Source organism: Spea bombifrons, chromosome 7, assembly GCF_027358695.1.
Source record: "Spea bombifrons isolate aSpeBom1 chromosome 7, aSpeBom1.2.pri, whole genome shotgun sequence".
In the NCBI taxonomy this organism is placed as follows: Eukaryota; Metazoa; Chordata; class Amphibia; order Anura; family Pelobatidae; genus Spea; species Spea bombifrons.
In genome coordinates this window covers 21,374,412-21,401,618 of record NC_071093.1, presented here as the reverse complement: position 1 = coordinate 21,401,618, position 27,207 = coordinate 21,374,412, and the positions used below count along the sequence as shown (strand labels likewise).

The 27,207-nt window shown below is 41.5% G+C and overlaps 1 protein-coding gene across 2 annotated transcripts in view; it reads left to right on the top strand.

The window, feature by feature from the left end:
• The window catches only part of ABAT (4-aminobutyrate aminotransferase), a 335,639-nt gene that overhangs the window by 175,115 nt on the left and 133,317 nt on the right, over nucleotides 1-27,207 (top strand). For both annotated transcript variants that reach the window (XM_053472272.1, XM_053472273.1), the window contains exon 8: nucleotides 5,381-5,473. In XM_053472272.1, the coding sequence (XP_053328247.1) occupies nucleotides 5,381-5,473 (93 nt within the window). The remainder of the gene's footprint in view (nucleotides 1-5,380; nucleotides 5,474-27,207) is intronic.

Below are 27,207 nucleotides of genomic sequence, written 5' to 3'. Positions count from 1 at the left end.
CAGGCCTAAGCAGAGAGAGACGGTAACCAGGGAAGTCGTACAATAAGCTGAGGTCAGGAAGCTAAAACTCAGGATAGTCAGGGCCAAGCACAGGAGCAAAGTAACAATAGAACACACTAAGACAGGATGCACTATAGTGAACATAAGTAAGACTCTCAAGATACACCAAGCAAAGAGAAGTGGTATGGTTTAAAAGAAAAATGGAGGAAAAAAAGTGAAGAATTGGCACTAAAATAAAGACATCACTCCATTCACATCTGTCCATCAAGGCCATCATGTGTTTGGCGCCCATGTCCCCCGGCCACTGTAGTTAGAAATAGCCAGAAGAGCATTTGCTCTGAAAACAACCTTGTCTTATAATTGAGCAAATACGGTACTTTACGGACAACCTCTCCCCAGATGTTGCTCCAGAAATTTTATGCCCACAAGGCATCAGAGGGATCAGTCTGACCTCCTTTTTTTTTTAAAAGGGAAATATAATGTATCCCACAAAATGTTCTGCTGGTTTCAAATGAAAAAAATATACAGAATACAATCAATCACTCCCTGCTATGGGTCATAAAGGTAAAACTGGCATGTCCATGCTAGGCAAAAAAATTTGACACATTGCCTAATAACAGTACGTTAATTTTTAATCCAGCTGAAATGGCAGATGTATTTGCCCAGTATTACTCGGGCATATACAGTCGGATGGAGGACCCCTCTATCCATCAACTGCAATATAAATATTTACCTGGCACTGGTTAACGTACCGGCTTTGATGATTGAAATGTGTGCCTTGTTGAAGCCCCAGATTGAAGCACAAGTCTTCTCGGACCAAGGCGGCATGTCTTTTGCTGTTGAGAAGGCTTTCGATAGATTGATGGTGGGGTTGTGGCACTCAAGATGATGGGTCTGCCCAAGTTGCTGTATGTTATGCACATGGTTCCCCTGGAAATGCCACACAAACTGTTGTCTACTATCCAGAATACATTTATAGAATATTAAAGTTGGGGCAAATCTATAATCACTAATAATGCATTGTATGTCCCCAGATTCAAAGTTGGGTTGGATTTTACCAGATCGCTAGTGTCCTCTTTCATGCAGGTGAAGGAGCCAGCAGGAGAACTACTGGGCCCCCGCAAAGTAGTTAAGCTCTTGTGGCTGAAACGATCTGATTGTCCAAAGCTACCCAATGTCCTCCCGATCAATAGGTTTGACCTAAAGGTATGGGGTTTCCTTTCTTTAATGGCAAAGGGATATCATTTTAAAGTTGGGAGGCATTGTGGAGGAGACTACTCTATGCTCATTTGAACAGCTACATCACACCTTTCAGTTATGTTTTTAAGAGTGCTATTCTGTATTCAGTTGTGCTGCTGTTTTTTTTAAGACCTTATTTGTGACAGGTTCGATTTCCCAGTGTTACGCTAGCATTTTTGACCATTTGATAAGAGGTAAAATGCCCCGCATGAAAGCATAGGAATATGAAAAAGACTTAAGTTTTGATTCCTGGCAGGAGACATGAAAAACAATGAAAGGGGTTTCCCATTCTGTAAATCATGCTGGGATGCAAATGAAGGTGGCGTACAGGTGGTATTTAAAGTATTAAAGTAAAATATTAAAGTCTCGTCATTAATCCAGCAAGAAGGTTCTATGTTAACCATATGGTGGCATGCTGCTACTAGGAAGTGTGCCATCCATTTTCTCTTGGCAATAACACTAGGCATAACCTGCAACCAGTGGCGTCGCCAGGCGGGGGGCCAGAGGGGGCCATGACCCCCCTACATTATGCTGTGCCCCCCAATTGAAACTCTATACCATTGACCCGGTGTGCCGGCACACTAAGCTCCAATTGCAGCCGATGCGCTGACAGTTTCAAAGCAGCTGTAAAACCGCCTCCGCTGGCCGCTTAATGGATTGCCGGCATGCCAATCACTGACTGAGGCTCTTCGTCCCGCCCCTTTGAAGGGGGCGGGCTCTTACGGAACAGTTACTTGTCACTGCATGACAGGGAGAAGAGCACGAGGGAGAAGAGCAGTCTGCTGTGTTACAGTGGAAGAATGAAGGCCAGCAAAAATAGTATTTTATTTTAAATAAATAGTGGAGGTGACAGAAGGAGGGACATTAACAAGGGGGGACTGCATTGGGAAAATTAAATAATACACAAAGATGGTGGCTGGGGACATAATTACACATCAGGGTGGTTAGAAGGATGTCACGTATATCAATACACAAACGGGGGAAGAGTTAATACACATGGGTATGGGGGCCATTATATTAACCAGTACAAGGGGTTGGTGCATCAATACACAAGGGAGGGGGGCAGACTGGAGGCATCAAATAAATCAATACACAAGGGAGGGGGCTGGCTGGGGTCATCAAATAAATCAATACACAAGGGTGTATTGCAAAAATGCACAAAGCGGGGTGGCTGGGGGGCACAAATACACAAGGGTCAATACACACAAACAACAAAGCAATGTGGAAGGCATTTTTTATACTATTAGTAGGTTATCCCATCCTGATGTGGGGGTCCATGTGGCAGCAGAGCCTGTCCTGGTGTATCTGTTTGGGTGTCAGTGTGGCAGACCCTGTCCTGATATGTGTTTGGTCATCTGTTTTCTGCCACTTTACTTGCTGTAGAGGGTTAAATAGAACTTTGTAATTTTTATTTATCCAGATTTTGTGGTCACTTCAGAGGACAAAACTTTCTAGGCCTAGAAATCAGTGAGAGGAAAAGTAAAGGTATTGTGTTATTTACTCTGTTTCAATCTGAATATATTATTAAAAGTTAGATGTTGGTTCAGAGTTTGTGAAACTCAATTCTTGATTACAGTATACAGGACGCTATTCCCCTTTGGTTTCACAGGTCTTCACAGACCAAGTGCTATTCAGCTTAGTTATATGCAGCTGTATGCATTTTGTTATCTGTGATGAGGTGTTCATTTGGTGACGCAGTGCTAGGATGGTTGTGTTACATTAATGGCTAAAAGTTTTGTTGAAGTTTCATATTTCGTTTTCAAGAATATTGTTAAGAATAATGCTATCACTGTTTTGTTGCGCTGAATAAAACTTTTTCATCTAAAATTTTTTGCAGTAGCAAATGTTTGATTCCATTATGTCTAATCTCCTTAATTTATTTGCGCCTTTTAACTTTGTTGATTTCTGGGATTTTAATAATGTGATAAAGAATGATTTATAGTTGTTTGGATGTCAAATAGTGTCTCAAATTCTGTTGATCTGTATCGGCTAAGTTTCCATACATTATTTATGTATACCTACAAATAGTTTTTTTTTTATCTCATTCAGTTGCATGTGCTGTTTCCATGTGTTGTTTATTTGATCTATACCTGAACTACAGGGTGTAAGTAAAAGAGCGGTATGGTTTAGTGAATGAGGGGACAAAGGGACTCTGGGGATGATTACAGGGGAGAGGACCTCTCAATGTCACGGTGCAGGACTGACTCTCACTGTCTTCCCCTGATCTGCAGTCAGTGTGGCAAATATATTTTTTTGGTGTGGTAGCGGAGGGAGTGATTGCATGCAAGGGAGCGTTGAGCGGGGCCCAAGGAAATGCTTGGGTAGGGTCCAATTTTTTCACTATAAAATATATTGGCAGCAGGGTCTAATATTTATATATATATATATATATTGGCAGCAGGGGCAAATATTTATATATATGTTTTGGCAGCAGGGGCTAATATTTATTTATATATTGACAGCAGTGTTTAATATTTATATATATATTGGCTGCAGGGGATAATATTAATATATATAGGAAGCAGGGACTAATACTATATATATCGGCAGCAGGGTCTAATATTAATATATATTGGCAGCAGGGGCTAATATTAATATATATCGGCAACAGGGGCTAATATATATTGGCAGCAGGAGCTAATATTAATATTTATTGGCAGCAGGGTCTAGTATTTATATTCATATTGGCAGCAGGGTCTAGTATTTATATATATATATATATCGCAGCAGGGGCTAATATTAATATATATTGGCTGCAGGGGCTAATTATATATATTGGCTGCAGGGACTAATAATATATATTGGCAGTAGGGGCTAATATTAATATATATTGGCAGCAGGGTCAAATATTAATATATGTATATCGGCAGCAGGGTATAATATAAGTATATATCCGCAGCAGGGGCTCATATCAATATATATCCGCAGCAGGGGTTAAATATAAATATATATCGGAAGCAGGGTGTAATATTTCTATATATCGACAGCAGGGTCTAATATTTATATGTTGTCAGCAGGGGCTAATATTAAAGAATGAAAAATAACTGCCAGTTTAGCTGTTATTTTGAAATCATATTTCAATCACGGTCTTTACTTCAAAGAAATAAGTGCATATTATGCAGTTAAAAATGCACGTCTATAGGCACGTCTATAGGCACGTCTATAGGTTTATGGAAAATGTCTCATTTCGTGTCATGCACTTTAGCTCTTACAACAAGTTGCGATCTCCATGGCTGACAAGCAGTTATTTTTTCTATAGGAATCAGAATGGTGGAGGGGAGGGATGTTTTGTTTTTTTTTGTAATTGGGTGCTGAGAGGGGCATATGATTAGGTTATGGTGTGAGGGGAACGGGCCATGCCTAGTCAGGCCAAAACTTGGGGTTTTGGTGTGATATATTCTTTCTGTTCCTTTCCCTTTCCTGCTCTCTCTCTCTCTCTCTCTCTCTCTCTCTCTCTCTCTCTCTCTCTCATGCTTTTTTACTCCATGCATATTGTTTAATGTACCTAAACAGACTGTATCAATGTTGTCTGTGGATAAGTGGTTTCTCTCGTATTCTGATACAATATTATAACTGCAAATAAACTTTCATTTGAAAAAATGACAAAAGCCCCCACTAAACAAAACGTAGTAAGCATCAGTATTTTCTTTTTCCTGCTTCTACTTCTTCCCCTCCCTGCCTCTTGCCACTCCCCTGAAAACACATGTATACGTTTAGACACCTTAAATATCGTGGGGTATTCCTATAAATGTATAAACCATTTAGTAGTTTAACAAAGTGCTGTTGTCCACAATATGTGCTGTTGTCCACAATCGAGTACCTCAAGCAACATTCTGATGCCTACAATATGTACCTTCAGGTACAATAAATTAGACTTGTGTTAAACGTGAATTATATTTTAATATGGATTTATGTAGCAGGTTAATATATAGGTCTCCATAATTGATTATTTTGATGGTGCATAGACTGGCATTAAGGGCTACAGGCTAGGAATTATGTTCCCTTTACCTGCAAACATGTAATTTACTGAAATTTTAATTGAGATACTTGGGTTCAAGATGAGATATCCAAATATTGTTGCCTGTTTTCAGTTGTGTGTACAGCATGATCATTTTATCTTGTTTATTTTCTCTTTTTATAGATTGGACCAAAGGGCTTAAAACAAGTTATGACAATGTCCTGTGGCTCATGCTCGAATGAAAATGCATTTAAGTTGATATTTATGTGGTATAGAGTAAGTATACACAAATTTTCAAAGTATAGTATCAGTAAATTTTAATTGTAGAGTTACAATTAAGTGTTACAAGTCAAACATTTGGGCATCTGATGAACAAACAGCAAAAACTACAGGACAACACTTTTCTTGCGGAATTGTTTTTTCCTTCATGCAAACAGGAAAATAATCCATCAAGAGAAAAAGAAAAATTGATATCCTAGACTTGTGCATTTACATTTATATGAATTGCAAATACATTTTTGGTAGATTCGGATGAAAACCAAGCAAAAAGCTCAAAATTTTCATTTTAGATTCGTGGGTTCACATTTTCTCACAATCTCACTCACGCTCTTATTATAGTTCACTGTCTCACGCGCTCTAAATTTTTCCCTACCTTCTGTGCCTACCACTTCTGTTTCTGCTGACCACTTCTGTTTCTGCATCTTCTACCTTCTCTTCTATCTTACATCTTTAATCTTATTTCTTCGTTGGCATCTCCGTGGACATAACCCGACAATTTAGGCCAAAATGGCTACAGTGACCCCCCCCCGATATTGTCCTCAGTTCACTTCAAGGCAGTGAGGTCCTGTCCCCCAATTGGAGGATTAGCGAGGACATCACCGCAGTGCCACCGTTTTGGCAAAAGTTGCCAGGTTATGTCTGCGGAGATGTGGATGGAGAAAGAAGATTAAGGATTGAAGAGTCAAGAGAAGGGAGAAAATAGAATAAGATGCAGAAGTGGTTGGCAGAGAAGGTAGGGAAACTCTTTTAGAAATATACCTAAAGGCAGATCCAATAAGGAAAAAATAATAGAGAAAGGTCTGCAAAACAATAATACACGCAGTAGTGCAGAGTGTATAAATAATATTAATTAAGTGAGGAAGGATTGGACTCCATGAGCTCCATCTGAAAGCGTGGAGCAGCGCGGCAGGTAAAGAAACTGCAAAGTCATGGGCTTCAGTGGTTGCAGGAAAGGAGAATAATCACTGAACCAACATAGCGCAAAAATAGCAAAATTGTTGGTACCAAAAATCCCTGGGACTGAAGGGGTGAAATACATACTATACACATAATATTTGGGAGGTCATGTGACGCCGCATTGGATATATAAACATGTCCTCATGAACACTGGCAGATTACCCTGAATAGCAAAATTTGTGGTACCAAAAATCCCTGGGACTGAAGGGGTGAAATACATACTATACACATAATATTTGGGAGGTCATGTGACGCCGCATTGGATATATAAACATGTCCTCATGAACACTGGCAGATTACCCTGATTAAGTTCATTCTGTGATGAAACGCGTTGGTTTGACTTTTGGCAGTTCCCAACTTCCGTAGCTGACTCTTTTGCTGTGGACTTAGCTATTCTTATTACTCTACGGCAAACGGGACTGTAGCGCTCTCTCCTCTTTGAGGCCCTCTTCGCTTCCCACAGCACTTTACAGTTTTTGGATTGTTGGACTGCCGCTTTTTACTGTAGTTTTTACTATAGTTTATTATTTATTAAAACTGCTTTGGAAACCTTTTAACCACTGAAGCCCATGACTTTGGAGTTTCTTTACCTGCCGTGCTGCTCCACTCTTTCAGATGGAGCTACTTTTGTGAGTGCAACCCTTTCTCACTTAATTAACCCCCTCAGTCCCCTATAGACGTACCGGTACGTCCTGACCTTCTTGGGAGCCTGACAGCCTGGACTCCCCCCTGTCAGCAGAAGCCAGCATCGCTGGCTTTCTGTTGCCCAATCTCATGTAACAGCTTCTGGCGCGAACACTGGAAAACTGTTTAAATACCTGATCGCGCATTCCCTTCCGGGTCACGTCACTGTTGACCACTGCTGTCCAGGCCCTGCTGAGATATCCAATTGCTCCGATTAGGCACAGATCACAGAAACTGTGATGTCTATGCAAGTACTCACAGATCATGGTGTTATAGGTGCTGGGGGATCGCATGCTTCACATGCTGAAAAACAAATCGGCAAAAAAAAAAAAAGTTAGTGATTTTAAAAAGGAGTTAAAAGGGGTTAAAGGAGGCGGCTTCTGTACACCACACAGAAGTGCTGCCTCCTCTGTTAGCAGCCATGCCTCTCTATCACCACAGTCTCCAGCTCCAGGGGGAGGAGGAAGATGACCGCCGCCAAGAGGAGGACCAGCACCCCGCGACGTGACCGTGCCGCCCCCCTCTTAGTGTGTGCTATGGAGGTGCGGCGGCAACGAGAGGTAGGTACATGACAGGATGCATCTTTCTATATTTCTTACAGCAGAAAAAAAGCAATATGTCTTTCCTAGTGGAGGTGACAAGGTGTATCAGTATCACGGCTGACCCGTGAGCTAAAAAGCTGGTGGTTCCTTATAGCAAATGGCAACTCACACACACAAAGTCCGAGCGAGGTACAAAAGGAAAATCCGAATATCAAAGTCAGGTCACACGCAAATGGTCGGGGCAGGCTGCAAGGTACGCTGGTCAAAATTCACAAAAGGAGGTCTGGTACACGGGTAGATAGAAACAGGAACGCTTAGGTATAGAGGCAACAATCAGCTTGTACCAGGATTGGTGCAGAAACAAATCTTTGTTTTAGAGCGGTGAAGGCCTCCTCGGCGCTTGTATTCCACAGAAACCTGACGGTCTTAGACGTAAGGGACGTGAGTGATAGAACAATTCTGGAAAAATTACGAATAAAAAGTCTATAGAAATTTGCAAAACTGATAAAACGTTGTATCTCCTTACGAGACTGTGGTTGTGGCCATCGTTCAATTGCTCGTAACACTATGTAATACTGATGTAACATGTACCATGTTAGCGATATTAATGAGACAAAATAGGCAAAACCAATATTTTATCACATACGCAAAATAACGACGCTACCAAATATTGTAGTACCACATCCACAATATTAATTTAAGGAGATACCCTATATTTTATCTCCGATCCTAAATCCTTTCAGATCGCCGAAAATTATAATTCAAATCAGATAGATATCACCAAGATAGTCAATCAAAAATATTTATTGTAAATACAATTTATAAAATCTATATATGAGTCAAACAGTGCATAATATAAAACACAAAGTTCTTAAAACATGTCAAAAATGAATCAATTCAAATACAGTATATTATCGATAGTTATCAATATGAATTACTACTTTATGAGTCTAACACACAATTAATTTCCATCCCACTCAGCAACCAAAAATTGATAATAATCAGGGCAGTAATAAAAATATCACTATCTCTCTAATATTAGTTCAACTAATATAACAAATTAAAAATAATTTAATTGTGTCTGAGAGTATTAGTGAAATTCCTAATAGATGCAAATAATGTCAAACTTCATCTATAGGTAAAAATACCTTTTCATTATTGTTATTATCACGGGTTATAAGCTGCAGTCTCACAAGCCGTCATATACAATAATGCAATATACTACTTCCCAGAAACAGGGAATTCTATACGAAGAAGACAAAATTCATCTCTATTCAGAATAATAAAACAATTATAATTACCACCACTTGTTGCTGTTGTCCCACCAGTCCTTGTAGAAATTAATCCAGGTTCATTGGCAAGAAATTAAGTGGAAAAGAATATAACTTTCTACCAGTTATATAGGTTAGAACTCAAAGTAACTCCAAGAGTGAAATATGGTGCCAGAATCTTAAGATTCCAATTCTCTGGGGTAAATTTGGTGAATAAATCCGTCAGGGTCTGTCCATTTCCGGGTGCGATCTTAAGGTCCTCCCTTTTTCTAAGGTCAGTTTTTTAAATTATTAAAGACATAAGCTTTTAAAGACAGGGCTTATTATCAAAGCCTCCACCTCTTGATTGGAATTCTCCAATCATAACGGTGGGTTTTACCCATTATAATTAGAATTTCTACTCATATTTACACCGTTGTAATTTCTTAATTTACCTGTGAGAGACGCTCTGGTCTAAGAATTAACTTAAAACCATTACATATATGTTTGGAATTTATCCTTGGTCACCCTAATCGCCAAATGTTACTTCCTAGATAGTAACTCAGGTCTTGGTAGTCTTCCCATGTATCCCCCATTCTAAATTACATTTCTCAGGATATGCAGTGTCTACTCCTTAACTTTCTCATGGAAGATAACATTAATTGTATCATATATACACTGAAACATCATTATACATGAATACTCCTTTGTTCTCAATTATAGAGGGAACAAGTACAAAAAGAAATAATCACTACATGATTAAGTAAAATAAAATGGCTCTGACTCCATTTTGTGTTCATGTAAAGTACAGAATATATGGAATACATGTTTTCTATCATAAAATATCTGACATAATCCCCCCTTTAGATTATGACAAAGCAAAATCCAGTTTGCTTTAGAATGATCTAAACAAACGTCAGATGGCATATTAACGACTTCAAATCATATCGTCCGACATGGGACTTGCAGGGGTATAATGCACGGATTGGAACACTTTTGCTCCTGAAAGAGAAGTCATTAATGAAAACTTTACAGTAAGAATAATTAGCCATATACAAACTGTTACAATCATCAAACCAAAAATGATGTCGTTGTAATATGCCCAATCCACATTGTGTATGATATTGGTATCTTGTTCTGTGTACTTATATGCATCGACAGAAATATTATTCTTCCTGATAGACATCTGTATTGTATGGTTAGGCTTATGGTCAAGCAGATATTGGAGATCAGGCTTAATGGGAATATCAAGATTTTGAAACGCATCAACCATTTGAACTTCCCCTTCCCAAACATCGGTACCAGCAGGGTACAAAGTAACAGTGCCTACAGTAATACGCGAGTCTTGGGGTACCTTGATGAGTGACACTGGAGATGGCAAGGCTATCACCTTATTAGTGACTTGATCTCTCCGAAATATACTCATGTTTTTGTACAGAGTACTGACCAACCATCTATCTTTTACCAAGATAGCATGTACTGGGGCATTATCACCAGTTTTTGTCATAGTTACTTGACACTTTTCAGAACCGTGCTTAATATATTCAATTCCACATAAGGCATTGGTAGAATCGTATATAAAAGGATTCCCGTCACACTGAAAATTATTGTCCTTAAATTTAACACATTCCGTCAAAATAGGTATTGAATACCAATCTGGTACCCATGGTTGAAAAGCCAACACAGCAGGGGTTTGGATCTTGACATGTATCTCATCCTTCCATGTTCCAACATTATGTATGGTTTTCAACTGAAAAATGTTTCGTGGGGTAACATACGGGATTGATAATAAGAAACATATTTCCATTCTCTCTGGATCAATGTAAAGAGGAAGAGCACTTCCCATTTCATAGGCCAGATTTAGTTGCATGGGTTCCACAGTATTGCCATCGACTTTTGTAATCATTTTACGAACGATATCATCTGCAACAAAATATAAAGGGATGTGTCCTCTGGTTAAATCAGTCATTCCAGATTGCACTTCGTCCAAAAATGAAGTTGTGTGGAATATTATCGGGTCGTGCATAAACAAAAGTTCACGTTTGAATTGTTCATGACTTTGGTGCAGATTAATGGAGTGAGAGATTAATTTGGAATGCATATTCATGGTTACAATGGTATCATTTACCATAACCATTAAGTCTACTAGATACTCTCTTTGTCGTTCCATTTCCCGATGAATAGCATTGATTTCTCCTTTTAAGCCTCGAATTTCGTTCTCCAAAATTTTAACAGAAACAGAGTTTGCGGCAGACATACCGGTTGCAACGACTGCACCTATGGCTGTACATACCAAGGCAACAATTAAGGCAACAAGGAATCTTTTAGCTCGATGATTCATTGTAATGGAGCTCGATACAAACGGCTTCCTGGCTTGTTCCAAAATTTCTTGAACGCGTCTTTGTGCTCTTTCAAGATGCATCTGGTACCAGGCCTTTAATTCAGGGAGCTGCATCGATGAAACGTTGTACTGTTTTTCGATGGAGATCTTTGGGTCTAAGCTGACAAACACACGTTGTGTTAGGATCCTCTTTTCTGTAAGGATGAATCCAGGAGTCTCTTGGATCATGATGCCAGAGGATGGTCCAGGCTCTGCGATCGGTTCCATCCGCATCTCGTGTCACAGGAGTAATACGATCCAGATGATCGCCACATCCTTCTTGGACATCTTTCAGAACTTGAATCCTTGTCTTAATATTCAAAAAGAAGAATAGTATGAGTATACGTACTTGTAATATCACTTGACATTAAAACATAGCTATCCAATCTACCTATCGATATTGATATAGTTGCTGGATGGTATGGAAATCAACTATATGGATATACATTATCACATAACATAACCACATGTCAAGTTGTATACGATACCACATTGTTGACTTGGATCTTCTGATTTCACACCGATGTTCAGTCTTCTAACTCAGAATCATTATCTATAATTCTTAACTGAGATCTGGGATGACAAGAACGCAATTGGTTAATATGAACCCATTTTTCAACAAAATCACCATCTTTAGGAATCTTGATCTTATAAGCTACTGGTGAAATCTTGTCAATTATAACATATGGACCCTTCCAAGAAGGTAGAAACTTCTTTTCCTTCACTTGGTTTCGTGCAAAGTTATACAGATAAACTTGGTCGGAGATTTCGTATTCTTTCTTAGTAGTCTTCAGATCATAGTAGGTTTTAGCACTGATTGCTGCTTTTCCTAGATTCTTTTGTGCAAAAGCAAATGCATGTTGAAGATGTTTACGTAGATTTTCAACATACTGATGGGTTGTTGCAGCGTTGATCAAATTATGATCAGATGTACGATATAGCAAGTGTTGTGGTAAAACCATCTTCCTGCCTGTCATCAATTCAAAAGGTGACATCTTAGTGGCGGTACTAGGTGTAGCTCTAATAGCCATTAGAACTAAGGGCAATTTAACATCCCAGTCCTTGCCAGATTCTTTCACATACTTTTTGAGTATATTTACTATGGACTGGTTATAACGCTCTACCCCTCCGCTAGAAGCTGCACGGTAGGCGATATGTAATTTGCGTTTCACACCTAGGATTTTCCACATTTTTGTCATCACTTCGCTTGTGAAATGACTTCCACGATCTGATTCGATTCTCTGAGGAAGACCAAATCTGGAAAATACATGATTAATTAGTAATGCTGCACACACAGAACTAGTGTTCTCTCTGCATGGAATACATTCTACCCATTTGGTGAACATACATGTAACAGTTAACATATACTTGTTACCTCTTGAGGATCTAGTTACAGGTCCTATGAAATCGATTTGTATGTGTCAGGACCGGGGTCCGTTACCTACCTCGCGGCGGGAGTCGTCGTCGCGGGGAGCGGATCCCGGGCGTCAGATGCCTCGCGGCGCGATCGCCCGTCCGCGGGGCAGGCCGTATCCCCGGCCTCGATTCCGCCGCGTACCGCGCTTAGCCAAAGCGCGCGCTTTCCTCGTGGCGGGGGGGCGTGGTTACACCCCGGAGGCGAGAGATGGACAGAGGGAAGATGCTAATCAGGAAGGGAGGGGGAGGAGCTTGCCTCCCGCTCCCATACTCATTGCCATGCCCATGAGAGATGATCAGGTGTGCAGAGGAGGAGACCAGGTATGCTTTGAAGGGGATCAGGTGTGCAGGGGAGGAGACCAGGTCTACTCTGAAGGGGATCAGGTGTGCAGGGGAGGAGACCAGGTCTACTCTGAAGGGGATCAGGTGTGCAGGGGAGGAGACCAGGTCTACTCTGAAGGGGATCAGGTGTGCAGGGGAGGAGACCAGGTTTGCTCTGAGGGGGATCAGGTGCGCAAGGGAGGGATCTCCAATCAGAAACACTATAAAGACCCTGCAAATCCTACACTAGTTGCTTGCTAGTTGAGCCGTGTTCCTTGTGGATACCCTACGACCTTCTGCTTGAAGATTTTGGATGTTCCCTGCTTGACTTTCTGGTGATTGAACTTTGGCTACCCTTTATTGGATTCCTCTACCTGCCTTTGCCCCTTTAATTGGAACTGCGCCTCAGGCTTTGAGAACTGTGCTGCTTACCTGTTGAACCTGGAATTGTTTGCTAGACTACGGTACTGTGCTTGGTGTCTTTTGAACTGTGTGTTTAAATCTACCTTATTCATTAAAGCCTTTTGGTTACCTGATCCTGCGCTACGCTCCGTCTCTGGTTCTGACAAAACTAGCAAGCCATATGGAGCCTGCAGGAATGATGGACGCTATCCAAGCTCTGACCCAGCAAATAGCTGTTATTGCCCAAACTTTGCAAGGGGTACAAGACCATCAACTGAACTTACAAAACCAAGTACAAGCCTTACAGGGGGGGCCGCTTCCTATTCCAGCGGGTCCACCCCCTGTTCCACCCATGGAGCAACCAGGAGGAGGTGCTGCAGCAGCCCCTGAACCGCAGGTACTGTTACCCGAAAGATTCCATGGAGACCGCAGCAAATACCGAGCCTTCATTACATCATGTGAAATGTTGTTTGTACTCAAACCCCGAACCTATGCTACAGACTTTGTTAGAGTGAGAACCGCTATTTCCCTGTTGTCCGGAGGCCCCCTAACCTGGGCCCAACATCTCCTACAGACTCAACACCCTGCGCTGGACACTTGGGTCCAATTCCGCCAAGCCATGGACATTTTATACGAGGACCCCCATACCAGAGCTACCGCCGAGGCGGCGATCCACAACCTACGTCAAGGTCGCCGACCCGTTGAGGATTATATCACCGAATTTCGCCGCTTATCCGTCGAAATAAACTGTAATGAACCCGCCCTACTTTGTCAGTTTCGATTAGGCCTAGCCGAGGCCCTCAAAGATGAACTAGCCCGAGTAGAGGCCCCTGATACTTTGGAAGCCATGATACATACAGTAACCCAAATGGACAGGAGACTCCGTGAAAGGAGAATGGAACGTACACCTGTACCAGGATGGACTACTCGTACTCCCACTCGTCCCCAGACAACCCCAGCGGGGTACCCTTCACCAACCACCTCGGGAGACGAACCCATGCAGATCGGGCTGACGAGGGGACCCTTATCTGAGTCCGAAAAGGCTCAAAGAAGGAGAAACAATCTCTGCATGTACTGTGAAGAACCAGGACACATCGTTCGTGACTGTACCAAGTTGGCCGCCCGAGGTAAGACGACTCCCCTGATTACTCCTGTCTTACTGAGTGGTACCTCCCGGCATTTATCCATTTCGGTCTCATTACAGTGGGAAAATAAAGAAACCTCAACCACCGCCATCATTGACTCAGGAGCCAGCGAGAGCTTTATGGATATCACGCTGGCCCAGACCTTCAAGATCCCTACCCGTCCAAAATCCAGTCCATTAACCGTCCAGTTGGTAGATGGAAGAGCCATTACATCAGGTCCTGTGACCCTAGAGACTGTTCCTATCAAATTATACAGTGGTCCCGGACATATCGAAGTAATCAGCTTTAACCTCGTCCAGTCTCCTCTGTTTCCCCTGATCTTGGGTCTCCCGTGGCTTCGGCAACATGACCCCCTCATTTGTTGGTCATCTGGAGAAGTCACTTTCTCGTCAAGGTTTTGTCAACAACATTGTCTCTCGTCTTCCCTTATTGCAACAGTTCAAGGAGAAGAAGGGATAGAAGCACCTAAGATACCCAGTTCATACAAAGAGTTCAGTCAAGTGTTCGATCCCAAAGAGGCAGAACGACTGCCACCCCACAGACCTTACGACTGCCCCATCGACCTTCTTCCAGGAGCCGCCATACCGTTTGGAAAGATATTTCCACTCTCAGAACCTGAACTAAAGACTCTCAAAGAATACATAGACGAAAACCTGAAGAAGGGCTTCATTCAAACCTCCACCTCCCCAGCAGGTGCGGGGATATTTTTTATTGAAAAGAAGGATGGAGGCTTACGTCCCTGTGTGGATTATCGAGAACTCAACCACATAACTATTAAAAACAAATACCCACTGCCATTAATCCCGGAGCTGATGGATCGACTCAGAGACGCTAAGATATACACCAAGATCGACCTTCTAGGTGCATACAACTTGGTCCGTATCCGCAAGGGGGACGAGTGGAAGACGGCGTTCCGCACCCGGTATGGCCATTATGAGTATCGAGTCATGCCATTCGGCTTATGCAATTCTCCTGCCACCTTTCAGCATTTTTTGAACGATGTGTTCCGGGACATGTTGGATACCTTCGTCATAGTATATTTAGACGACATTTTGATTTATTCTCCTACTCTCACCGAGCACAGAGAACACGTCCGGGCAGTGTTACAACGTCTCCAGCAACACCACCTATATGCTAAACTGTCTAAATGCATTTTTGAAGCTGATAGAGTGGAATTCTTGGGGTATGTCCTCACTCCCGGAAAGATTGAGATGGATCCTAAGAAGATCACTACCATCCTTCAATGGCCAGTACCTACCTCCGTGAAAGCCGTACAAAGGTTCATAGGCTTTGCTAACTTCTACCGCAGATTCATCAACAGTTTCTCCCGTATAGTTCAACCCATCACCGCTTTAACCAAGAAAAAGACTTCGTTTTCATGGAACCCCCAAGCCCAAAAAGCCTTTGAAATCTTGAAACAACGCTTTACAACGGCTCCCATCCTGATGATCCCTGACCCCCAGAAAGCTTACTACTTGGAAGTAGATGCGTCAGAGGGTGCGGTGGGTGCCATCCTGTCACAGCGTGATGGGGAGAAAGACTCTTTACATCCTATCTCATTTTTCTCTAAACGACTGACCCCTGCAGAGACCAATTATAGTGTGGGGGACCGCGAACTCCTAGCCATTAAGATGGCTCTGGAAGAGTGGCGACATCTCCTAGAAGGGGCCATCCATCCAATCACGGTGTTCACGGATCATCGCAACCTCGAATACCTCAGGAAAGCCAAGAGACTATGCCCTCGACAGGCCCGATGGGCCCTTTTCTTCACGAGATTTCAATTGCACATCACTTATCGTCCAGGTACGAAGAACACTAAAGCTGATGCCCTATCCCGGTTGTACGAATCAGACGCCAAACTCCCCACCACGGACACCATACTACCCACATCTCACTTTCTGGCGCTTCACTCTTCGATGGTAGAAGAACTTAGGGAACACAGTCGAGTTCTAGGCGACACCTCGGAAACCTCCTCCTTACAAGCCGAAAATGGACTGTTTTACCGAGGGCGTCAAATCTACGTTCCCCCTTTAACACGTAACACCGTTCTTCAGTACATCCATGATCATCCTTTAGCCGGACATGGAGGCCAAAGACAAACTTTAGAACTAGCTACCCGATCCTTTTGGTGGCCTACCATGAGAAGAGACATACAACAATACGTCCGCTCCTGTTCAACCTGTGCCTGTTCCAAGGGAAGTAACTCTCCACCCGCCGGTCTCTTACAGCCTCTCCACGTTCCAGAGCGACCCTGGCAGGACATAACCGTAGATTTTATAGTGGACTTACCTCCATCCCAAAGACACAACACCATCATGGTCGTGGTGGATAGATTGACCAAGATGGCCCACTTCGTACCCACCATCAAATTACCTACCTCAGCGGAAACGGCCGATCTGTTTATTAACTTCATTTTTCGCCTGCATGGTATCCCTCATTCAATCTTATCTGATAGAGGGGTCCAATTTACCTCCAAATTCTGGTCCGCCTTCTGTAAAGGATTACAAATCAAGAGACGCCTGTCCTCTGCTTACCATCCCAGCACCAATGGTCAAACAGAAAGAATCAACCAGATACTGGAACAATACCTGCGATGTTATGTGACACATCAGCAAGATGACTGGTTACAGCTGTTGCCCATGGCGGAGTTTGCCTATAACAACCACACTCAGAAATCTATAGGCATGTCTCCTTTTTGGGCCAATTATGGGTACCATCCGTCTTTTCTCATCGACTTACCCCCAGCCCGTAATGCCCCACCAGTGGGTGACCGTCTTCAGTTGTTGCAACAGATCCTTCCCATATTAAAGACTTCGCTTCGTAAAGCACAACAGGATCATAAGAAGTTTTACGACAAACACAGGAGTAAACCCCCTTCCTATCAAGTGGGAGATAAGGTGTGGCTCTCCTCAGCACACATCAAGACTACAGGTCCTTCAAAGAAATTGAGTCCACGGTTTCATGGACCCTTTCCCATCACGGCCTTGGTGGGTCCTGCGGCAGTTCGTCTACAACTTCCTCCATCATGGCGCATCCATCCCACTTTTCACGTTTCTTTGATTAAACCCTGGGTCCCGGAATCCACTCCAAGAAAAGGCCAACCACCCCCTCCGGTTAGTGTGGAGGGATCTGAGGAGTTCGAGGTTGAAAGGATTCTGGATTCCCGCATTTGTAGGGGGCGTTTGGAATACCTTGTCTTGTGGAAAGGTTATGGCCGAGATGAATGTACTTGGGAACCTCACTGCAACATTCACGCCCCTGCGAAACTCAAGAAATTCCACCAATCACATCCAGGACGTCCGGGTCCTAGAGACGCCCGGAGGTCGTCTGTAAGGAGGGGGGTATGTCAGGACCGGGGTCCGTTACCTACCTCGCGGCGGGAGTCGTCGTCGCGGGGAGCGGATCCCGGGCGTCAGATGCCTCGCGGCGCGATCGCCCGTCCGCGGGGCAGGCCGTATCCCCGGCCTCGATTCCGCCGCGTACCGCGCTTAGCCAAAGCGCGCGCTTTCCTCGTGGCGGGGGGGCGTGGTTACACCCCGGAGGCGAGAGATGGACAGAGGGAAGATGCTAATCAGGAAGGGAGGGGGAGGAGCTTGCCTCCCGCTCCCATACTCATTGCCATGCCCATGAGAGATGATCAGGTGTGCAGAGGAGGAGACCAGGTATGCTTTGAAGGGGATCAGGTGTGCAGGGGAGGAGACCAGGTCTACTCTGAAGGGGATCAGGTGTGCAGGGGAGGAGACCAGGTCTACTCTGAAGGGGATCAGGTGTGCAGGGGAGGAGACCAGGTCTACTCTGAAGGGGATCAGGTGTGCAGGGGAGGAGACCAGGTTTGCTCTGAGGGGGATCAGGTGCGCAAGGGAGGGATCTCCAATCAGAAACACTATAAAGACCCTGCAAATCCTACACTAGTTGCTTGCTAGTTGAGCCGTCTTCCTTGTGGATACCCTACGACCTTCTGCTTGAAGATTTTGGATGTTCCCTGCTTGACTTTCTGGTGATTGAACTTTGGCTACCCTTTATTGGATTCCTCTACCTGCCTTTGCCCCTTTAATTGGAACTGCGCCTCAGGCTTTGAGAACTGTGCTGCTTACCTGTTGAACCTGGAATTGTTTGCTAGACTACGGTACTGTGCTTGGTGTCTTTTGAACTGTGTGTTTAAATCTACCTTATTCATTAAAGCCTTTTGGTTACCTGATCCTGCGCTACGCTCCGTCTCTGGTTCTGACAGTATGTCAGACCAAGGTAGAGACATTCCTCGTTTTTGAAGTGGTGCACGATGAGTTGGAGCATGAGGTTGGAATTGCGGACAAATCAAACATCCTCGACAATAAGTTTGCACATCTCTTAGCATATGTGGCCAATAGGCATAATCACGCAATATTTCGTAGGTGATCTTATCCCCACGATGACCAGAAGTATGTGCATCATGTGCGTGTTGCAACATTAAACCTCTAAAGGTGGTAGGAACTACCCATTGTTGTATGCCATGTTTGGATGTTCTGATTAGCAATCCATCCATTAAATTGAATTGGACTTTATATCTCATCAAGATTCGCAAGTCTTCATTATTCTTACAATCATCATCAGTGATAGGATTGGCAATGGGATCTTTTATATATTCATAAAATCGACCAATAACGGGATCGTTCTTTTGACTAGTGATCAGATCCTCATTGGGAAATTCTTGACTCCATTGTGCAATATTAAGGTCCACTTCATTTCTAGCTTGCTGTCTAGTTATGGCTTCAATCTGAATTGATCCAATAAGATCATCAATGTTAAAAAGTTATCCATTGATGGCGGCCTGTTTTGCTAATGAATCAGCCATATCATTACCTTCTTTATCGATACTTTGTATCTTAGAATGACCTTTGGTTTTCTTCCAGTAAATGGTCAAACCATGTTTGATTACCAATTCATCAATCTTACAAAACAGCTTACCATGCTTCACAGGTTTGTTGTTACTTCTCAGCATTTGGTTACGTTTCCAGCTAGGCAGATACTCGACAAAGCTATTGCGCACGTAGTTAGAATCAGTTATGATAACAAATTCTTTAACACCATATTCAATTGCCATTTGAATGGCCTTATATACGGCACAAAGTTCAGCTATCTGACTGCTTTTAGGACCAATGCTGTATCCTACAGATATATTTGGATAATCACCTGTCCAGGTGATTCCAATACCTGCAACCAATTTCCGTTCATTATCAATGGTGGTATGATATGAACAACCATCTATGTATACACATGATAGTGGTCGACAATATTCCTCGTCATAAGCTTTATAAGGAGAAAGTAATTGTTCCTCTAGGAAATCATCTCCGGTAGAGTTATCATCCAGAGGTAGAGCAGCACAATCATGTAGATCTGCTAGTCCTTGGGCAACTACATTCTTCTTATTTTGATTATAACGGACTTCTAACGGCCATCCCTGTAAGAATAAAGTCCATGCAGTAATTCTACTGTTAGAAAGATTACCGTCTCGTATCCTGTCGCTCTGCAAATATTGTAGAGGTTGGTGAGCAGTTTCTACAATAATCTTCTCGCCGTGGATATAGCTCCGAAAATTCTGTATTGCCCATACCGTAGACAATAAAGCTTTCTCACAGTTGTTGAATTTCACTTCAACCGGTGACAAGGTTTTGCTTGCATATGCGATGACTTTGTTCAGATTGTCCTGTTTTTGATACAAAACCGCACTTATGCTTAAGTTAGTAAATCCTGTTTCCAGATAGAAAGGCTTACCTCCCTCCGGATATGCCAAACAGGGTGCCTGAGTGAGTTTTCTCCTCAGCTCGTCTATGGCTTTGTTCTGGGCTACCCCCCAGTTCCAATTCACGTTCTTCTTAAGCAGCTGTAAAAGAGCTTTTGTTATTTCTGCATAGTTATCAATAAACTTACGGGAATAATTAATCATTCCTAGAAATGATCTTAATTCTTTGACATTAGTAGGAGTTTTGGCATTCAGAACGGCTTCAACTTTCTTCTTCTGTGGACGTAACCCTTCAGAAGTTACCTCGTGTCCAAGGAAGTTGACTTTGGTGCGACACCATTGGGCTTTCTGTAATGAAAGTTTAACTCCTGCTTCTCTTAATTGATTAAGAACATGTCGGATCTCTAAAATATGTTTGTTAAAAGAAGTACTTTTGAGTAAAATATCATCCACATAGGCCAAGGTTCCCCTTTCGAATGCATCAGGCATAACTTTATGCATGAATACAGCAAATTCATGACCAGAATTTATATAACCAAAAGGCATCCGGGTCCAAGTATACTGCTGTTTTCCAAATGTAAAGGCCAACTTGTATTGGTCTTCCTTGTGTACCGGAATAGTCCAGTATCCCTGGGCACAATCTAGGGCAGTAAATATTTTGGATCCTTGCATTTGTACCAAGTATTGGTCTATATAGGGTACAGGCCATCCAGACATATACACACGTTTATTTAGCTGTCTTAAATCAGCACACAAACGCCATTGACCATTAGGCTTCAGAATTCCTAGGATGGGGTTATTATACGAACTGTGAACCGAACGGATAATGCCTCGGTCCTTTAAATTCCGAATGATATCCTGTAGCGCATCATAGGACACTAAAGGTAGTCTATATTGCTTGATACATACGGGTGGTAGATCGGGATCAGTCTGGATCCTAGCGACATGAAGGTTAGTAAAACCACAATCATAAGAATATTTGGCAAAGATCTCTTGGAACTCCATTAGAATTTCCCTTAGCTGTTGACGTTCACTGTCATTAGCGCAAGCATCAGCCATGGATATCTGTTCTTCCACCCTTTCCTGAAATCCATGAAAAACTTCAGGTTGACCTATTTCAAAGGATTCCTCAAGTTTAGAGGTTAGATCCTCTCCAGATGGATTGATTTTCTTTTGGTCATGATATTCTTGTTCATCAATTAGTTGGTCAAAGATGATGGAGGATTCTTCAATCCTGCACGAACCTTCACCTATATTGAAAGGATAAACAGATTGGATAGTGAATAAACCTTCTGGAATAGAATTAAACGTTTGTTCCACTATTTGTTCTTCTGTCAGATATTCTTCAGGAATGAGACCTATAACATGATTTTGAAATCCAAAAGTATAATATTCTGAATCCAATGCCAAACCTACAACAGTACCTTTGGATAAGGTAATATTATGAGGTGCAATGTTGTTTATAACAACATAAATAGGGTTTCCATGAATATTTACCATTGGTGTAGGTGTTACCATGACACCTAGCTGCTGCATCCGGTTGGATAAACAGATAAATGCATTAGGATTTCTCAATCTCTGGCCTTTCTTAACCTGTATGGGTAGAAGAAAGTTACTACTCCCTTGTGGAATGGTTACATCTTCAGGTATTTGAACACTGACTGCATATGGCAATAACTGTGCCGATTTCAGTGCTTCATCTTCATCCTGAAATTCACAAGGATCGCCTTTTAACCTGGTCCAAAGATTAGAATTAATCAGATCCAGATGGATAGCAAAGCGATGTATGACATCATTGCCCACATAAATCTGGTAACGAGGTTCGTCCAACACCAGAAACAAATGTTTGGCTGTCCTATTTCCAATAGAAATGGATAATAAACATTTTGCAATAATATTATGGCTATCCGATTCGCCGTCCAGATTATGGATCCACCTGTCTTGGGGAGAAAGGTACCGGATCATTTTAGGATTAGCGATCTGTTTTAACAGACTTTTGCTGATATAGCTGTTTTCAATCTCCAAGTTTAGCTTGGCATTCTTACTTCACCCTAGATCATTCACTTGAACAGGAAAAAATAAATTATTAACCCTTTCAATTTTGTCAAGGAATTGAACATGACCTGCTGATTCCACAGATTCCACATAATTCCTGTGAAGAGAAATGGTTAAAACATCGCCTTCCAAAGATACATTTCGGATCCTCTCTGGTTGAACTTTTATGGAATGATCATCTGCAGGGGAAATAAAATCATTAACCTGCAAAACAGTAACATCAGATGACTGACTATTCCTAAAATAAATTTCAATTGAGTCCGGCCTTTCCTCAATCACATGGCAATTACGCCTTGATTGCTGATGAGACTTATCATATGGAATGGGTACCTTGGTTTGTGACCATACAATCCCATTCACACAATCTATGATTACATTAAGTCTTCTGAGTATATCTATACCCAAAATCAATCGGTCATAGGGGAGATTTACCACTATTACCGGGTGTCTCAAGGTCTTATTACCTATGGTAAACTTTAACCAGGTTGAACCTACGACATGAAGGGAATTACCTCCAACACTCAGTAGAGTATTTGGAAAGTCTCTTAGCTTCGGCTTTTCCGCTGCTAAGTCCATTACCTTCTGAAAGTACACATTTGACAATATAGTCGCCTGTGACCCAGTGTCAATTAACCCCATGAAGGGTTGTGGCAATGAATCCTGTACATTTACAGAAACATAATATCTTCCTTCATATTCTTCTAGTTCACATAAGAACTTAGAATGTGTCAGCATATCACTTGTCTTCCATACGTTACCTGTCACGGCAGTAGTTCCAACCTGTACTGATGTGTGCGCACTCTTACCCACTAGTTCTTCCTTCTCAGGAATGTCTTGAGCATTCAAGCTGTTACTAGCGGTCGGCATCTCATCGGTTAACTCCTTCAGAGCCGGTTCCTGGGAACTAGGTGCTTTTAAAGACAAATTAGCTTGCGGACTCATTTGGTCTGGCTGCAATATAGAAGACAAAGTTACAGACACGTCCCCCCTAGCCAAAAGTGGAGGGACCACATAGGTTTTACCATCATTATTAACATAATCATCTGATAGATGATGAGGATCTGGAAGTAAAACAGGGTTAGGAATTATATCATCTGATAACCATCCCTGCATTGCCACATCGGCTTTAACTTCGTTATGATCTATTGCGGGGGAGCTGGCATTGTGACAGGACCTGCCCCTAAAAAAGGATTGGTGGTCGCTGTAGCCATAGTTTGACTTAATTTAGTCATTAGCTCCGTTAACAATTTCATTTGGTCACTCATTTGATTGACATGATGACGAAAATTGTTTTTCCCATTCCTGTACTGTCTGTTAGGTTTGGAGTTATTTGGCTGAGGCTGTTGGGAGTTATCAGACTCAGATTGGCTGGATCTGTCCCTATTAGTCCTGTAAAATTTCCTCCTTGCCTGAGGGTTTTTCTTCCACTGGGAATTACCCTTCCTCCACTGTGGATTCTTTTTGGCAGTAGGACTTTTTCCTTTGTTATCCTGGGATTCCACATTAGGAGTTTTAGGCCTGACAACAGGTGAGGCTGTAGCCGATTCCTGTTTCTGAGGTTTTGGGGATTTAACCACCTCAGCATAGCTTCTCTTTTTCTGAGATTCTAATCCCAGATGGGCTTGGGTTTCTGCCACCTCTTGTCCATGAAATTTCTGATTCTTTTTATCAGGCAAATCATCATTGGCATGCAATACTGTATACAGTGTCATGCATTCGTTAACAAGCCAGTCTAATGAGCAATCGCTATCATAATCTCTAGCAAGATTTGTCCGAATTGGAGAAGGCATTGCATAGAAGAAAAGATCACGAAATTCTCGAGAATCATATCTGGGCTTACGTTCTGTAAGAGAATAAGCGTTCTTTAGAACAGTTAAAAACTCTCTAGGACTTTGGTGAGGCCTACATTTGAGATTATACACAGCCTTCTTAGCGGCTGAGACAGTTTTATACTGTCCAAACTCAATCTTAATCTCATATTTCATTTTAGACCAAGAAAGGGTTCGCATACTTTGTAAACCTTCAAAGTAATGTCTGTGATGACTTGAGAAAGTCCATGACACATAGTGTTTCTTGTTGGAATCATCATCCATTCCCAAAAACTGCATTGCCCTATCAAATGATTCTAAATGGTCAGCAATATTAGCTGCGCCTTTTTTAGAAAATTCAGCAACAGTCTCCTTAAGGAATTTAATTACCTTAGGGGCATCATAGACAGGTACGGGTAATTTCTTAGTACCCTTTGTTGCTCCTTTAAAGTTACGGGAGCGCCCGTCTGATCTGTGTGTTCTGGCCGTATTGGCACCTTGTAACATCACAGAGGGTTCACCTGAAACATGACCTTCTGAATAAACAGAATATTCACTTTTATCACTCTCCTGATTTTCATCAGAATCAGAGGAATCGCGTGTATCAGACAATGTAACCTTCTGATTCCGCTGTGATTGGACAGAAGCCACCTGATTAACCTGTTCTTGTAGAGTTTGTAATTGCTTACTTATACTCAGAACAGTAGACTCTGTTACGGTGGTGTGGGTTTTAACCCTTTCATCACCTTCACCATACAAAGATAGCTTAGGCATTTGCACACTATCCTGTTTAGACAATTGGACTTGGAGTTCTCGTATCTCCCTACGACAATTATCCAAATCATAATGACAATTCGTTTCCCTGTTCTTAGCATCAAAGTACTGGCCATGAAGTGCCAAATGCTTATCAGTCAAATCATCAAACTTTAGTCTCAACTGTTTGTACTCTGCCTGGGTATCATTTAACTGATCCAGGGCTGCTTTAGAAGCATTCACCTCTTTCTGGAGACTAGACACTTCTTTTTCTCTAGTTTCACGATCTCGCAACAATCGAGAAGCCAATACAAAGAAATAGGGCCAGGATGAAAAGATTAACCCTTCTCGCTCCTTCAAATCTGATGTTTGAACAATAGCATTCAAATGTCCAACCAAAGGTGATCCTTCAGTCCATTCATTTGTTAGGGTCATTTGTACTTCATCCTTAAGGGATTGGAGCCACTCTCCATAAGTCTCTTTGATTTTCATAATTTTATGATAACCTCTCATAATATTCTGTTTAACATTAGTAACATGTACCAGCACTCCTTCTTTAGATATCAAAACATCTTCATCAGAAGTAGCACTCGATTTGCTGGACACAGACATGTTTTATACACTGATCAGTATGCACTACACAGTATCGGAAATACTGTGAAACAACAGAAACTCACAACAACTACCGTATATCAATAATTTGAATTATTATTTTACGTGAAATATCTCAGCAGTGCCTCCAATTAATGTTAGGGATATTAATGAGACAAAATAGCCAAAACCAATATTTTATCACATACGCAAAATAACGACGCTACCAAATATTGTAGTACCACATCCGCAATATTAATTTAAGGAGATACCCTATATTTTATCTCCGATCCTAAATCCTTTCAGATCGCCGAAAATTATAATTCAAATCAGATAGATATCACCAAGATAGTCAATCAAAAATATTTATTGTAAATACAATTTATAAAATCTATATATGAGTCAAACAGTGCATAATATAAAACACAAAGTTCTTAAAACATGTCAAAAATGAATCAATTCAAATACAGTATATTATCGATAGTTATCAATATGAATTACTACTTTGAGTCTAACACACAATTAATTTCCATCCCACTCAGCAACCAAAAATTGATAATAATCAGGGCAGTAATAAAAATATCACTATCTCTCTAATATTAGTTCAACTAATATAACAAATTAAAAATAATTTAATTGTGTCTAAGAGTATTAGTGAAATTCCTAATAGATGCAAATAATGTCAAACTTCATCTATAGGTAAAAATACCTTTTCATTATTGTTATTATCACGGGTTATAAGCTGCAGTCTCACAAGCCGTCATATACAATAATGCAATATACTACTTCCCAGAAACAGGGAATTCTATACGAAGAAGACAAAATTCATCTCTATTCAGAATAATAAAACAATTATAATTACCACCACTTGTTGCTGTTGTCCCACCAGTCCTTGTAGAAATTAATCCAGGTTCATTGGCAAGAAATTAAGTGGAAAAGAATATAACTTTCTACCAGTTATATAGGTTAGAACTCAAAGTAACTCCAAGAGTGAAATATGGTGCCAGAATCTTAAGATTCCAATTCTCTGGGGTAAATTTGGTGAATAAATCCGTCAGGGTCTGTCCATTTCCGGGTGCGATCTTAAGGTCCTCCCTTTTTCTAAGGTCAGTTTTTTAAATTATTAAAGACATAAGCTTTTAAAGACAGGGCTTATTATCAAAGCCTCCACCTCTTGATTGGAATTCTCCAATCATAACGGTGGGTTTTACCCATTATAATTAGAATTTCTACTCATATTTACACCGTTGTAATTTCTTAATTTACCTGTGAGAGACGCTCTGGTCTAAGAATTAACACTGAATATACACTGAAACATCATTATACATGAATACTCCTTTGTTCTCAATTATAGAGGGAACAAGTACAAAAAGAAATAATCACTACATGATTAAGTAAAATAAAATGGCTCTGACTCCATTTTGTGTTCATGTAAAGTACAGAATATATGGAATACATGTTTTCTATCATAAAATATCTGACAGTACCTTGGTTTCGTCCATTTCAGTACCTTTAGAGGAAACGCAGAACCCCGAAAACTCAATTTGGGTAGTCTCAATTTGACATTTCTCTAATTTGGCGAATAGACGATGGGTGCGAAGACGGGTGAGGACCTGACAAACATGATTACGATGTTCTTGGAGAGTAGACAAAAAGATCAAAATATTGTCTAAGTACACCACCATGAATGTATCTAATAAATCCCGGG